Here is a 16914-nt window from a genome sequence, read left to right as displayed (position 1 = left end):
CTCTCCCGCTGCTCTCCGCCCCCTCGCTACCCTCTCCAGCTCTGCAGATTTCTATCTCTATAACTGAACCTCTGGCTTCCCTCTCCATCTCCCTGACTCAGCTGTTCTCCCTCTTTTCCTTTCCGTCCTCACTTCTCCTTCCTCTCCCACTCCTCCCCTCTGACGCTCCCGCCCCCTACCAGGGTGAGAGGCCCGGGTGCAGAGCTTCGCCGCCAGCTGCCTCCAACTTCAGCCCGGACCCATGGCTTTTAACCTCTGAATTCCCTCCCCCAGTGCCCTCAGCATTTCCCTGTTACTGGCCTCCCCCCCTCCACCCCCAATGGCTCAGCAGGCTGCTGCCAGCGCCCCCCCACCCCAACCTGGGCTTGGCCCTTCCTCTTGGGGCGGAGCTTCCAGGACAAGCTGGAACCCAGACCTGACCCCGCCCAGGCCCCAGTTGAACCCGCTGTGAACTTTGGGGCAGCAGAATCTACCTAGAGGAAAGGGGAAAGCTATTTTCCTTCCTCAAACCCACCCGAAATTCCCATGACTCTCTCTAACATCAGCCCATTTTTCATCCCACTTTCTAATCTCTCCAACCCCTGTGCGTGTCCTTATATCCAACAGCTCCCAGATGGCGATATTCCACCTTATTCCTATCTCCCTCATTTTAACCATACTCCTTGTGGTCAGCCTAGTCCCCAAACCCAATCCCATCAACAGCCTTATCTCAAGTTTATCCAAACATCAAACCCAACACATCCAAATTCCAGTTCCCAGCTTCATCTCCAACACCAACTCCATCTCCAACACCAACTCCATCTCCAGACCTTCTGAAAAACACAGGGATGCCTAAATTTACTCCCACCATTCCCCTTCCCCTACCCCACCCCCACAGGCATCAGGTGCAAGAAGGGAATCTTCAGATAGGTGGATAGAAAGTCAACTGTACTTGGACTTGGATGGGGCCCCGGGGAAAGCAATATTTTGGGTAAATGGTCTTTTAGGAACAGGGCTAGTTGGGGTGAGGGAGTCCATGGGGATGCATGTAGGTGGACAGGGAGAAACAGGAATCGGAAAGCTCTGGGGGCCAGGATGATGGGGAAGAGGAAGGAGGAAGAGGTGGTGTTTTGGGAATGAGTAGGTGCCTCCTGGAACTGTGACTGGGTGGGGCCATGACTTAATCCTTAGGGGGTGGAGGGGACAGGATTAAGGATTAAGGAGGGCAGAGGTGGGGTCAGAATTTGGAAGGAAGCCAGGGATGGGGAACAGATGAAGTTTGGAGAGAGCAGTGGTGTTATCATAATAAGGATAGGGATTAAGATGGGCAGAGTGAGAGTTCACATCAAAATTGGTGTAGTCCATATTGGAGGAGTTTAAGTTTGGATATAGGGATCAAATCTAGTGTCAGAAGGTAAGCTTTTTTTTTTTTAAAGATAAGTTTTTAAAAAAGGATCTAACCATGACTCTCCTATATATATATATATATATAGGAGATATATGATAAATATATGTCGGGGCGCCTGGGTGGCTCAGTCATTAAGTGTCTGCCTTCGGCTCAGGTCATGATCCCAGGGTCCTGAGATCCAGCCCCATGTCGGGCTCCCTGATCAGCGGGAAGCCTGCTTCTCCCTCTCCCACTCCCCCTGCTTGTGTTCCTGCTCTTGCTGTGTCTCTCTCTGTCAAAGAAATAAATAAAATCTTTAAAAAAAAAAGATAAATATATGTCAAAGATCTTATTTTGATTTATTAATAAATGATGGAGCTAGTAAGATATTACAAAGAACTGCACATATAGAGGCAATAAGGAATGCTGAAATGAATTTATAAATAGATACAAAACTGGTTTACAGTACATGAGTGGGGGTAGGGAAATTGATTGTATTTCCACCTGCCAAAACTCATTTGCACAGTTATGGACAAGAATGATTTGCATTGCTATCAGCTGTCTATGATTTATGGAGATGTAAAATAGCTCAAAGACAATAATAGAAGCAGAGACCACATAAAATCAGATAGCCCATTTAATTTTCTATCAGAGGCATCTGTTGGGTCCATGTCAAAGTCTTTCACATTTTCTCCCTACATTAGGAGCAAAAGTTTGTAGACAGGTTTAGGATAGTTCTGATGATAGCATTTGGAATGCAAGTGAGCTTGGGGAGGAGAATAGACACAGGGTGAGGATGGGGTGAGGAGTTGGTTTTGAGGATAGGATTGATTTCTAGATGGGAAGGATCTGAGGATAAGAATGTTGATGGAGTCCTATTAGGTTGGGGTTGGAGATGGAGCCAAGAATGAGGATTTGGAAGGGAAGTGTTGAAATATAGCTGAGCTGGTGTTGGGGGTTGATGGTAATAATGAGGACTAGATGTGAGGTTGAGTGTCTATGTTGGGGTAGGGTTTTGGTGGGAATGGGCTGGTTTATAGCTGTGAACTCCTCTCAAGGTGACAGAGCATTGTCTCTCCTCACCATGAAATTCCCCCCACCTCACATGGCTGGCCCCAGAGTAGGCAATGAATTCACTCTTCCTGAGTAGTGTTGGGTTCAGGTTGGGTGGAGGGAAGATGCAGGAGGAGGGAGGAGGCGGGTTAAGTGAGGTGACTGACAAGCTTGTGTGGGAAGTCAGAGTACCTATGACCTCTTGTGGCCTGGGTCCACAATTCCAGAAAAGCCTTTCTTGCTTGGGAAGGGCTGGAACCTGGAGAGGGGGTGGCTGGCTTTGGTGTTTGCTTTGGGATGAGTACCAGGTCAATGCTGACGTTAGGGTTTATGACTGGCCTGGACTTAGGTTGCCTGACTCACGTTGAAGTGAGGTCATGGGCCCACCGAGAGTTGGGTGCATTCCACCCCCTCACCTGATCAGTCAGGCAACTGGAGCCCATGGAGGGCAGAGAGCTGCCAAAACCACACACTAGACCAAATCCAGGTGTACTGTCTCATAGATCAGGGTGTTTCCCCCAACGGAGGGCAGAGCTGGAGAAAGGACTAGAAAAAGAGGCAGTGTCCCTAGTGCTTCAGAACTGAGACTCTGGAGCTAGACTGTTCAAGTGACATGAATTCAAGTGACATGGCCACTCTGTGCCTGAGTGTCCCCATTTGTAAAACATCACTATCAATAGCATAGGATCTCCATGTCTCATTTAGGAGGGTTAAATGAGTTAATATTTGAAGGTGCTTACACGAGAGCCTGACACAGACCAAGGACCACAAATGTGCTTGTTAAAAAAGTAAATCTGGAGATGGAGGTAGCCTGAGGTTTCCAGAGGCCCCACCCTAGCTTGGCTTCAAAATGGGGTTCTTTGTCAAGCAAGGACTGGAAGTTCTGGTTGGAAGTGCTGGCTGGGATGAGAAAGTTGGCCCCACACCCAGGCTCAGAGGAGAGGCCCCAATGCAAACGTGAAGGGAGGGGGAGACAGAGAAAGATACAAAGGGATAAATACACAGAGATAGAAAGACAGGGTGGGTGGGAGAGGGCAGAGGGATTGCAGAGGGAGAGAGAGGCACGAAGACATGGAGATGGAAAGATTGAGAAGCCTGGGGAGAAACCGGACTCATGCTCTTGGAGAGAAAGATGCCCACGGAGTGGAGATCCATAAATTCTCTAGAGCTGGGTCCATGTTGGGAAGGATGTCACCCCAGTCATCATCTTGCCTGTGCAGCAACAGTAAACCAATTTTTTACCCATCAGAATAGCAAAAACTAGAAAGGTCAGTCTTGCCACCCACCTGTATCTGTGCCCACATCCTCTGCCTCCTCTCCTATTTCTATAGATGAACAGTCTGGGTCTCCGTCTAAGACAGACCACTCCACTTGTGCCTGCTACCCCCCTCTCACCTCCCTGGGGACACTGTTCCAGCCAACACTTCTGCGCTCCCTTGTCTGCATCCATTTTTTTCTTCCCCAGTGAGCAGTCCCATTAACATACGAACATGCTGGGGCGCCTGGGTGGCTCCGTCGTTAAGTCTCTGCCTTCGGCTCAGGTCATGATCCCAGGGTCCTGGGATCGAGCCCCACATCGGGCTCCCTGCTCCGCGGGAAGCCTGCTTCTCCCTCTCCCACTCCCCCTGCTTGTGTTCCCTCTCTTGCTGTGTCTCTCTGTCAAATAAATTATATCCTTAAAAAACAACAACAACAACATATGAACATGCTGCAATTGCTCCCATGTTCCATTAAAAGAATTAAAGCAAAAACAAAAAAACAAAACCTCTCAACCTTCAGGCTCTCCTTCAGGATTTTTTTTTTTTTTTGGCCCCATTTCTTGTTCCCCACGACTACAGTTCTTCTCTAAAAAGTCGGCAACACTCACTGTCTGCAAGTCCTGTCCTCCTGTTCTCCCTTGAGCCCACTCTGTGCAGGCTTTCTCCCCCACTACGCCACCAGCCAGATCCCTGTCGAGGGCACCAATAACTTCCGTGTTGCTGAACCCATCTTACTTGGGTTATCAGCAGCGTTTAACAAGTGGATCACTCCCTGTTCCTTCAAAGAGATTTTTCCTCGGCTTCTGGGACACTTCACCCTCCTGGTCTTCCTCATAGCTCAGTGGCTTTTCCTCACTCGCGTCTGGTGCTGCTTTCTCCTGTCCTGTCTCTACATGGCGGAGCACCGCAGGGCTCGGCACTTGGTCCTCTCCTCTCCTCTGTCTACGCTCACTCCCTTGGTGATCTCATCAGGCCTGGTGTTTTTAAATACCATCTACATGCTGATGACTCCCAGATTTAAGTCTCCAGCCAGACCTTGCTCCTGAACACTCAACCTGACATATAACTGCCTACTTCATATCTGCATGTCCAAAACCGAGCAGGCTCCTCTTGATCTTTTCCATTCCTTCTCTCACGCGACACAACCATCTTTTTACTCAACCCTGTCAGCTCTGCCTTCAAAATAGATCCCAAATCTGACCATTTCTCAACACCCTCCATCTTTGCCATCTGGGCCCTCCCAGCCACCGTCATCTCCCACCTGGATTATTGCAAATTTCCTATCTGGCCTCCCTGTTTCTGGCCTGTCCACCTACACCCTATTTTTGACACAGCAGCCAGAGTGACCTTTTAAGAGAATGTGAGTCAGGGCAGGTCAGTCCTCTTCTCAAAACCATGCAGTGCCTCCCACATCACTCAGAGTGAATGTCCCATTTCCTGATGGTGGCCTACAAGCCTCTAGACATCATTGATTATCTCCTCTTGCCCACCCTTCTCATGCCAGGCACACTCTCAGAGCCTCGTCCAAGCCAGATGTCTGCATGGTTTCTTCCCTTCTTGTCCTCCTCTCTCTGAAGATTTTCTTGACCGCTCTAGTTGGGAATTCCCAGGACAGGTGCAACGGATCACTAGAAGGACTCACAGAACCCAGAGAAGCTGCTATACTCGTAGTTTTGGTTTATCACACGTACAAATATAGCATCAAATAAGCAGAGGAAAATGGCGCATAGGGCAGAGTCCGGGAGAGACCAGCCGCAAGATTCGGGATGACGTGTCTCCATGGAGTTGTGCTTCCTTCTCCCAGCAGCTATGTGTGATAACACATGCAGAGTACTGCCAACAGGGAAGCTCCCCTGAGCCTTGGTGTCCAGGGTTCTCAATGGGGATCAGGCACATGGCTGTCTGCTTGCACGGCTGACCTTAGTCTCTAACACCTGCAGAGGCCAAACAGATACAACACGCCCCAAGGCCTCTACCATGTCATTTTTATTAGGAGAGACTATCTGGCATGACCAAGGCCCCCAGGCCAACCAAGACACTGTTATCAGGCAGAAGAACAAGCAAGGGCCAAACCTTTCTTTCTGTACAGGTTTTGGACAACCCAGGCCTGCCGAGTTAACCCTTCATTGCACAACCACCTAGTTAAAATCCCTCCTCTGACATTCTCTATCCCACTTACTCTGCTTGACTTTTGTCCAAGGCACTCCCATCTGTAATACTTCATGTTTTACTTATTCATTTATGTATTTCCTGTCTGCCTCTCCTTTCAAAGTGAGTTCCCTGGGGCCAGAGGTGCTTATCTGTTTTGTTCTAGAACAGTACCCAGCATATAATAAAATTCAGTGACTATTTGCTGGATGAGCATTAAAAAAATATTGAATAAAGATGAATATTCAATAAAGTTCAATGAAAATTCACGTTCGTCACATGCAGATGTGACTTGCATTTGCAGAATGAACTGCAAGCATTGCTGAGGGTGTGGGGAGATAGGAATCCCTCTTATCTAGACAAAAACCTGCCAGTTCTTGGTGCAATTGATTAAGAGTAGGACTTTTGGTCCAATGGTCTCACTCCTGTGAATATTCCAGAGAAGTCTTCTATAGGCACATAAGGCGCATGCCCCCAAATAGTCATTGCACTATGGCTTGGGTAGTGGAGGGAACCTAGGCGTCCATCATTAAAGAACTGGATCCTTAAACGGGGTCGTGGTGGATATATAGGGTGAGGTGGTGCTTCTCCAACTTTAATATGTATTGTGTCCCCTGAGGATCCTATTAAAATGCAGATTCTGGTTCATTTGGCCAGGGGTGGGGCCCAAGACTCTGACCTCTACTAAGCTCCAGGTAATTCCAATGCTGCTGTTCCCTAGACCACACTTTGAGAAGCAAGGGTATAGACTAGAGTAGTGTTCGCCAATAGAACTTTGTGTGATGGTGAAAATATTCTATTTATCTGCACTGTCCAAAATGGCAGCCACTAGCCACGTACAGTTATTGAGCACTGGGAATGTGGCGAGAGCAGCTAAGGAATGGAATCTTAACATGTGTTAAATTTAGCTAATTTTAATTTAAAAATTAAAGGACCACGTGTGGCTAATGGCTACCATATTGGACAGCAACCATATTGGACAGCACAGATGGAGAACACTCTGTAGCAGTGAGAAGCAATAAACTAAATGAGCAAACAGAACATGGAGACAGTGTTTGGTGGAATAAGATCCCGTATTTTATACCTCAACTTTGGGACACCTGGCTGGCTTAGTCGGTAGAGCATGTGACTCTGATCTCAGGGTTGTGAGTTCGAGCCCCATGTTGGGCGCAGAGCCAACTTACAAAAAATACCTCAACCTGACTCCTCACCAACACCCACCTTCCATGTACCTTATATCATCCAACTTAAGATGCTAGTGATTGTATTTGCACTATTATTTTGCATACCTCTGAGATAGAGAAAGAAGCTGTCAATTAAATTGTGATATAATGCTGGGGTGCCTGGGTGGCTCAGGCGTTAAGCATCTGCCTTCGGCTCAGGTCATGATCTCGGGGTCCTGGGATCGAGCCCCGCATCAGGTTCCCTGCTCAGCAGGAAGCCTGCTTCTCCCTCTCCCACTCCCCCTGCTTGTGTTCCCTCTCTCGCTGTGTCTCTCTCTGTCAAATAAATAAATAAAATCTTTAAAAAAATAAAAAAATAAAAATAAATAAAAATAAAATCTTGGGCACCTGGGTGGCTCAGTCAGTTAAGTGTGTGCCTTCGGCTTAGGTCATGATCCCGGGGTCCTGGGATCGATCCCCGCATCAGGCTCCCTGCTCGGCAGAGAGTCCGCTTCTACCTCTGCCTGTGCTCTCTCTCACTCACTCTCTCTCAAATAAATAAAATCTTAAAAAATAAAATAAAATAAAATCTTAAAAAAAAAACAACTACTTTTATTTAGCTTTATAGGATGCAGGCTAAGAATCACAGCATGGGCTGTATTTTCACCTTACTGGGGGCCCGAATCTACCCAATACACAGCTGCTCTTGTCCCCTTTCCTCCACAGAACTTGTATGGCTGTTACATATGAGAGCCAAGGTGTGTCTGCATCACCTGGACAGAAGGTGCAGCCTTCTTGTCCCAACAATCTTTGGAGCTGCCGTAACCACGTGGGCCCCAGACCCACCGAGTGAGAATTCTCGGATCCTGCGCTGCCCCCCCACAAGAGAGCAAATGAACCCTGGTGAGACCACACTGCCTTCTACTCTAGCTGAGCTCTGCAGTATCCCAGCGCAGAACCATGAAGAGACAGACGCTAGGATCATCGGGTCATTCCTAGGCAGACCTGTCATGTGCTGCGCTGGAAAGGATTTAACCAAAAAAGCTTTTGCCAATTTCTATGGTGTAATACTCCTGCTTGGGCTGATATCAACCTACGTGCAATGTCACTGGGCACAGAGTTGGAAAGAGATGTGAAGAGCTCACAGTTATAAACGTAATACAACAGACAAACATAAATTCAAAACATAACTATTAGTGAAAATAATTAGGAATTGATGAATGTTGAGTATTTATTGACCTTTTTATTTTTTAATTTGTTTTAAAGATTTTTTATTTATTTGAGAGAGAGAATGAGATAGAGCATGAGAGGGGGAAGGGTCAGAGAGAGAAGCAGACTCCTTGAGCAGGGAGCCCGATGCGGGACTCGATCCCGGGACTCCAGGATCATGACCTGAGCCGAAGGCGGTCGCTTAACCAACTGAGCCACCCAGGCACACTATTGACCTTCTTTTTAATATTCATTATTTAATTGTAAGTTTATGTAATTAAATTTTTTTTAATATTTTATTTATTCATTTGAGACACAGAGATACAGAGAGAGAGAGAGAGCATGAGCAGGGAGAGAAGCAGAGGGAGAGGGAGAAGCAGGCTTCCCGCTGAGCAGGGAGCCCGATGCAGGGCTCGATCCCAGGACGCTGGGATCATGACCTGAGCTGAAGGCAGACGCTTAACCATCTGAGCCACCCAGGCGCCCTATGTAATTTAATTTTTAATAATGCTTGTGTTTACCTCCCGGCTCTCACAATTCCTAAAAATTCACCAATTGGCTCTTTTGGGCTGGTATTGAGCTGGTATTGAGCTGGTTCTGGCACTCTCTTCTTTACTTTTATTTTATTTTTTAAAGGTTTTATTTTTAAGTAATCTCTACACCCAATATGGGGCTTGAGCCTACAACCTCCAGATGAAGAGCAGCATGCTTCACCAACTGAGCCAACCAGGCGCCCCTCTACTTTACTCTTAAATTGTGTTTGTTGTTTCTTGTCTGTCACCTCCTGCTGGAGCCCAAGCTCTGTGAGGGGAAGCATTTAGATTCATCCGGCTTCTTCACAGCTCAATTCCCAGCACCTAGAACAATGCCTGGTGCACAGTAGGAGCTTAATAAATAGTCTTTGATGAATGAAAGTAAGAAAGAGAATGAGATTCGTAACACAATGGCTTCATGTAAATTAGAAGCAACAGCTTATAAGGAGGCATGTTTTGCAAGGATGCACGGTATTCAAGGCCATTTGTGTTGGTGCCTGTGGGGAGGGAGGGGACTGGAGCCAGGGATGACAGATGGAATAAAGAAATAAAATGAGAGCAGGTCTCGGCCAGGACTTGAATTCCAGAGGGTGATTGACTCAACTCTCCTCACCTGAGATCTGATTAGGAAAAAGAGACCTTTTTATTTGCATAGGCTTTTCCAAGAAACAAGGTGAGTCTTTGCCTTCCCTGCCCTGGACCTCAGCAGTCCCTGCTCACAGGAACCGGAGTTGAGCCGAGGCTCAGGGAGGGCAGTCTTGCTCAGGGTCAGGCTGCAAGGCTGGGTGTTTTCTTCTGTCACACCAGACAATGTGGCTGGGGAGTGCCCCCAGGGAGCAACATGCACCCCATTCAGCCACTTGTCAAGAACAAGGTTCCTGGCTGGGCACAATTAAGCCACGGTAGGCATATCCGTAGGATGAATTAAATGAACTGACGAATGGAATTTAGGATTCTCTGGTTTTTATTGTTATTAATCTGGTTTTTACTTTTATTTTATTTATTTATTTATTTTTAAAGATTTTATTTATTTATTTGACAGAGAGTGAGAGAGAGCACAAGCAGGGGGAGAGGCAGAGAGAGGGAGAAGCAGACTCTCCGCTGAGCAGGGAGCCCAATGCGGGGCTCGATCCCAGGACCCTGAGATCATGACCTGAGCCAAAGGCAGGAGCCCAGCGACTGAGCCACCCAGGAGCCCCTATATATCTGTTTTTTAGAGACACTAAGAGTTTTGAAAATGTCTTCTTTGGGGTATGGTGCCAGTTTTGTGCTTTCATGGTCCTGTTCCTGTACCTAAGGGGCCTTGAATAATGATGTTGTGGGGGTGTGGAGAGAAATCCTGAAGGAACATCTCTGGGAAAGGAGAGTTCTGGGCCAGGAGTCTGGATCAAGAGGCTGGGGGCCAGGACTCCTGGGTCTGCGGGAGGAGGGGGCTGGGGGCCTGGACTCCTGGGTCTGAGGGAGGAGGGGCTGGGGGTTTGGACTCCTGGGTCTGAGGGAGGAGGGGGCTGGGGTCCTGGACTCCAGGGTCTGAGGGAGGAGGGGCTGGGGATTTGGACTCCTGGGTCTGAGGGAGGAGGGGGCTGGGGGCTAGGAGGGGGCTGGGGGCTGGGACCCCTGGGTATGAGGGAAGAGGGGGCTGGGGGCTGGGACCCCTGGGTCTTGAGTGGAGAGAGCAAGGTCTGGGGAAGCAGGTGGGCAGCTGATACTCAGTTACACCAGCAATCATTTGCTCCGTATGGTTTTCTGGATCCAGGTTTGGTACTTGCACAGGTTGGTGTAGACTCCAGGATAGCTGGGCAGGGCACAACGTTCCATCCCCCAGGACACAAGACCTTGGAGCTGTCCTTTGCACACCAGGGGTCCCCCTGAGTCACCCTGAAGGGAAGAGGCCGAGATGGAAACACCCATGGACAGATGGTCAGAGCCACGGGTGTGGAAAACCCAGAGGCAAAGATGAAGAAGGAGGTGGGCTGAGACCACCCCCCACCCCGCAGGGCTCTGGAGATATCAGCCCAAAGAGTTGGGGTCACTGCCTTCCCTCTTCACTGGTTCCTGCTGTCTCTGCCTCTTGGGTCTCACTGCGCTGCTCTAGAAAACTGTGTATGCCTCTTTATCTCCCCGTCTCTCGAGTCACCTCTCAGGAAAGGTCTCTAGAGTCCCTTAGCACCGATTCCCCAGTGCCCATATGTAATAGCAGCAACGAGAGCACTGCTCTGCACTCTTTCCATGGACTACCATCTCATTCCACCACCTGCCCTAAGAGGAGCTACCCCCATCTGACAGATGAGCAAGCTTTGGCACAGACGGATTAGGTCTGTTATCCAAGGGTGGACACCTAGGGGCAGCCCAGCCATTGCAATCTCTCTCAGTCTCTGGGGAGGCCTCCACTGATTTTCATGCTCCTGAGATCCTTTGATACCCAAGTTCCAGCCCCAAACAATCCCCCTCCTTCGGCTCTGCCCCCGGGCCTCACCTGACAGGAGTCCTTCCCACCTTGGGGAACACCTGCACAGACCATGCCAGGAGTGACAGCATGGGAATAAGCCTGCCGACACTCCTGATCTGAGGAGATGTTGATGTTCACACATTGCAGGGAGTTGGGGTACCTGACTGGAGGGCACAGAAGGGTTACAAGTGGGGGTTTACCTTCCAACAGGACCAGGAGTCTGGGGACCCACCTCCTCCTCCCTCAGACCCAGGAGACCAGGCCCTCCAACCCTTCCTTCCCAGGATGCAAGAGTACTCACCAATGGGGCTAGATGTGGTGCCCCAGCCTGACACATGGCAGGGAGTCCCTGGGCTGGCACAGGAACTGGCTATGGTGATGGGCCTCACCGCCCTCCCCAGCCGAACAGGCCGCTTCAGCTGCAGCAGCATCAAGTCATTATTGTGGGTCCGGGAGTTGTACTGGGGGTGTGGCACCTGGCGAACCACACGCAGCACCTGCTGGGTGGCCTCCCAATTCCTCAGGTTGTGCTTGCCCAGGGCTACATGAAGGATCCTGGCCCATAATCCCCAAAAGTAGCACTGCTCAGGATCTGACCTGGAGACCCATCTCCACCCTCTGGCCCCATTCCCTTACCTGGTGATGAATATTCCACAAGTCTGAACTGCTTATGGAGCATTCAATGGACTCCTGTGCTCTTTCCCATGGCCTGGGCATTCTCTTTTGGGCCAATCCCACCATCCACCCCTTCCTCTCTTGAGCTATACTATGGTTTCTGGCTTGAGTGTAAGGTGATAGCTGGGAGTTCTTGGCTCAGTGCTGGGTTCTAGGCTCTGAGTTCCAAGTGAGACTCTGGGCTATGGCTGTAGGCTCTAAATAAGGATTGATATCTTGGAGTAGGCTCCAGGGAGGCTCCATCCTGGTTCCAGCCTGGCCCCTGGGTTCTAGATATCTTGAACTTTTGAGTCTAAGCTAGGATCTGGGCTCTCTAGATTGAGCCTGGATCATGGCATACTTTCTAGATATGAGTGTGAGATTCTGGTGTTAGGATAGGCTGTGGGTTCTATTTTGAGTGCTGTGTTATGGTTTGAGTCTGGGTTCTAGATGTTGATTTGAGCTTTTAGTCTTAGGGTAGTCTCAATTCTATATTGAGCAATAGATTCTGGACATGGATACGAGCTTCAGTTTCTAGGTTGTGTTCTGGGTTCTTGCTTAAGTTCTGGTTTATGACCTGGGTTTTAGACAATGGTTTGGGCTCTGTGTTTGAGCTTAGGGTCCTAAACATCAGTCTGAGTTCTTAATTCGTGGCTAGGCTCAGTTTCATATTGAATTACAGTTATGGTCTGGACTCTTGCTTCTAGACTCTGGTCTGAGCCCTTGACCTCAGATTGAGCTCTGGTTTCTAGATGGAGCTCCAGGTTATGGCTTGGATCCAAGTTTCTAGATGTTGGCTTGCATTCTGAGCTTTGCATTCTAGACTCTGGGCTGAGTTCTGGGCTCTAGGTTCTACATCAAACTTTAGTTTATGGCATTAGATCTGGTTTATAGGCACTGGGTGGGCTCTTGTCTAGGATCTGGGTTCTAGGTTTAGGTCTAGACTCTTGGAGGGGTTCTGAGTTCTGTATGGGACTTCAGATTATGGTCTGCATTCTGGGATTTAGCACTGGGTTGAAGTTTGGGTTCCAGGCTGCTAAAAAAGGAGCTGTAGACCAGACTCTGAATTGAACATTGCATCTAGAATAGGTTCTGGTTCTGTCTATCCTACACTCTGAGCTATATGTTCTAGCTGTAAGCAGGGTTCTGGATTTATGGTTGGACTGCAGGTCTGGATTCTAAGTTTTGAGAGGGGTCCTGAGTTTCTGAATGTAGACTGTACCCTAAACTGAACCACCAATCTGGAATGGGCTCTTAATCTTAGTCTCTATGTAGAGCTTGGCCTCCAGATAGATCTCCAGATTATGTTAGGTTCTAGGTTTTGTGTGGGGCTCTAAGCTGGCATATGGGTTCTAAATTGCCAATCTGCTTTCAGAATCTAAACTGAGGGACACTTGGGTGGCTCATTTGGTTGAGCGTCAGACTCTTGATTTTGGCTGGGGTTGTGGGATCGTGAAGTCCAGCCCCACATTGGGCTCTGCTCTCAGCTTGGAGTCTGCTGGAGATTCTGTCTTTCCCCCTGCCCCTCCCCCTACTCATGCTCAATCTCTCTCTAAATAAATAAATAAATAAAATTTTCTTTTTTTTTTAAGATTTTATTCATTTATTTGACACGGGGAGAGAGACAGCTAGAGAGGGAACACAAGCAGGGGGAGCGTGAGAGGGAGAAGCAGGCTCCTGGCCGAGCAGGGAGCCCGATGTGGAGCTCGATCCCAGGACCCTGGGATCATGACCTGAGCAGAAGGCAGATGCCTAACGACTGAGCCACCCAGGCACCCTAATAAATAAAATCTTAAAAAAAAAAAAAAGAATCGGGGCGCCTGGGTGGCTCAGTTGGTTAAGCGACTGCCTTAGGCTCAGGTCATGATCCTGGAGTCCTGGGATCGAGTCCCGCATCAGGCTCCCTGCTCGGCGGGGAGTCTGCTTCTCCCTCTGACCCTCCTCCCTCTCATGCTCTCTGTCTCTCATTCTCTCTCTCTCTCAAATAAATAAATAAAATCTTAAAAAAAAAAAAGAATCTAAACTGAGCTCAAGATTTATGGCTGGATTCCATATTCTGAGCTGTGTTGGTAATTCTAGGCTCTTATCTAGACCCCAAACCAGGACCCAGCTACTACATCAGGTTCAACACAATGCTCCAGGTTCTTAGCTGAGCTCTGGGGCTCTAGACTCTGGAATCCACTTGGCACAAGAATAGGGGAGGGGGGTACTCACGGTCGTGCACAGTGAGCAGCAGTGATGGCCCACTGGCCTGAGAGCAGGGCCCCTCCACAGAGGAAACGACGAAAGGGACCTGCCAGTAGGGCTGCCTGCCATGGCTGGGAGTTCTGGATGCATGTATAACCACCAATTATCTTGTTCTCATCCCCTTGGCTCTGTGCCATGGCTAGGAACAGGCAGGGGTGGGGTGGGGAAAGCAGATGAACAAATGTTCTCCACCCCTCAACTCTCTAGGATGTCTGGCATCCACAGATCCCCTTTCTTTACCTACCCCCTAAACCACCCACCTCTATCTGCCCCACGCAGTATGAGATATGCCCAATGTTGCCCCCATTATTGCCCCAACACAATCAGGGAGTTTTCTGACAATCCCTCCATCACCTCCATAGTATATTACTTGATCCCATGGCCACCTCATCCAGGGCACTGACATATCTACTACCCTTGACTTTACCCTCCCACGAATAGTTTCTATCATCACTTCTCACAACATACCACAATTCCCTCATTAATCCTTCTCCAACACATTCAAGGAGCTCCCTGTCCTTTTTCCAACCTTCCCACTCTTATGGCCCCCCAGGACCCACCGTCTCGCCCCACACCCACTCCATCTGCCAATCCATGCCCCTCCCCATGAGCCTACCTCCCTACATCACACCCCACCCCCCTTCACCACCAACAACATGCTGTCTTTCCGTTAGTTCTGCAGCCCTCCTTTTAAATAAAACCCAGACAAGCCTGGACACTTCTCCACAATTCCTCATTTATTTTTCCCCATCTCCTTTAACTCCTGTACCCTGATATCTCCTGATATCTCCATAGGCCCCCTCCTAAGGGCTCCTCAGCCACGACCCCCAAAACCACACCCATGCCTTCTCACCAGGTCACCCATGAGCCCACTGGGTCCCTGGGAACCCTCCCCATCTCTTCTCAGCATCTCCAGGGGACTGTCCATACCCCGGACCCCACTGCTGTCTTACCTAGAGCCACGATCTGAAGTGCTGTTAGCAGGAGGAACATTCTGGGGGCTGGGGTTGGGTTCTGGCAAATGCAGAGAGAAAGTGAGAGAGAGGTCTCTCTGCAAGAGACCCAGAGTTTGAGGGACAGAGACAGAGAGGGCCTTAAACAGAGACCAAGACCCTTAGAAACATGGATGTGCCTCTGCATGTAGAGGAGGTGGGGGTGGTGTCTTGCCTCCCTGTCACTCCATGGAGGCCTTTTATCCTTGGTCTGGGCAACTGGCCCTGCCCCCCGCCCTTCTCCTGACATTTTTTTTATAGCCCAGTTCTCATTCCAGGGCTCCCTGGTCCTATCTCCTCCCTCCCCTCTCTGGCCAGAGAAGCAGCCACCACATTAATGAGAACCCGCCCAGTGAAGGTGTTTAATCTGGGAGGAACCCAGGGAGGGGGCACCCCAGGGCAGGGTGCACAGTGTGGGGGGCCTCAGGGGAAGGTGCTGGGAGGGGTGGGGGGTGGGGAGCAGAGACACAGAGAAGGCTGGGAAATGAAAAAGAAGTCACATATGTAGATGGAGAGCAAGAGACAGGGTCAGAGAAAAACAGGCTGGAGAGACAAGAGTCAGAGGGAGAGAGACTAGGGAAAGATGGGGAAGGGAAGGAAGATGAATGTGGACACGGGGACAGAGGAGGCAGATGGGGGGAAAGACAAGGGAACAGGGGAGGCCCAGAGACAGAGATTCATGGAGAGGGCAAGGTGGGGAAGCCGAGGCGGGGCAGAACAGAGGGAAGAGGTTGGGGGTAGGGGAGCAGGGATGGCGCCCACGAAGTGCTGATACACTGGAGAGGAGGAGGAGGAAGATGCGGGACAAGGCAGAGGAGGGGGAGACAGAGAGCGACAGGTACAGAGGTGACGGGGACACAGACAGAGGAGACCGGGAGGCAGACGTGGAAGGTGACAGCCGCCAGGAAGAGGGCGGCAGGGGGAGGGGCTGGGAACTGGCAGGAGACAGCAGGGGCAGGAGGCACCGGGGACAGTCTTGTCCTCTAGGCTTTCTCACTTTGTGGTTCTCACAGTCCTGGGAGTTTGGGGACCAGGGGTCCCAGCAGGGAGGAAGAGGGTCAGTGCAGAACTGGGGTGCCCCAACTCGGGCTCTGCAGAGGGGCAGGGGCAGAGTGGGGGACAGAGACAGAGACGGAGACCCAGAGAGAGGGAGAGAGACAGCAGTGAGGTGGGGAGGGGCTCCAGGCGGCCAAGGAGGGGCCCTGGGTTCGAGAGACCCCTCCTAACTTGGGGCAGGGCCCGGGCCCTCAGCACCTCCCCAGCCTCTTAAATTCCCTAATGACTGCAATTTGTCCCTGGGCCTGAGCAGGGCATGGTGACTCAGGAGGCAGCCTGGGCACTCTCCCTCTCCCAACACCCCAGCACCGCCCCCACCCTCCACCCAAGCTGGCTCCCAAACCACTTTCCTCCCTCTCTGCCTGGGCTGCTGCTTAGCCCTGTCTCTGTCCCTGGGGACTCATTCTGCGCATTTGAATCCACATGCCCACCTCCCTGTGTGCACTGCTGTTTCCTGTGACCGGGCTCTGAGGGGCTGAAGGCCTCAGCTCTGGCCCTGGCAAACCAGAAGGGCGGGATGCTGACCAGAAGGAAAGACCTCCCCGTCCCCCCGTGCCCCCACCCTGGGGCACGGGGGCACTGGGAAGGGGCTGCCCTGCGTCTGGGGGCCCTTGTGGTGACACAGATCGTGCATACACACACACAGGCAAACAGATGCACAGAGACACGGAACTAGACCTGTAGTCTAGCTAATGGCCCTCAGGGATTTCCTGGGGCAGATACGTCCTGCGGTTATTTATCTATGACAGCATCACCACCAGGGGAAGCTGAGAGAAGGAGCCCAT

At 50.3% G+C, this 16914-nt stretch overlaps 1 protein-coding gene across 1 annotated transcript; it reads right to left on the bottom strand.

Annotated features, from left to right (window-relative positions):
- Positions 1-10456: 10456 nt before the first annotated feature.
- Positions 10457-15089, bottom strand: KLK14 (kallikrein related peptidase 14). Its single transcript, XM_021681431.1, has 5 exons — positions 15035-15089; positions 14049-14220; positions 11482-11735; positions 11208-11344; positions 10457-10609 (listed from the first exon to the last, which is right to left on the bottom strand). The coding sequence occupies exons 1-5, from the start codon at positions 15072-15074 to the stop codon at positions 10457-10459; spliced, it is 756 nt and encodes a 251-aa protein (XP_021537106.1). The 5' UTR covers positions 15075-15089.
- Between the last annotated feature and the right edge of the window lie 1825 nt (positions 15090-16914).

The sequence above is a fragment of the Neomonachus schauinslandi genome, chromosome 16, assembly GCF_002201575.2.
Source record: "Neomonachus schauinslandi chromosome 16, ASM220157v2, whole genome shotgun sequence".
Classification (NCBI taxonomy): Eukaryota; Metazoa; Chordata; class Mammalia; order Carnivora; family Phocidae; genus Neomonachus; species Neomonachus schauinslandi.
Note: the sequence above shows the minus strand (reverse complement) of the source record. Positions and strands in the feature narration are given on the sequence as shown.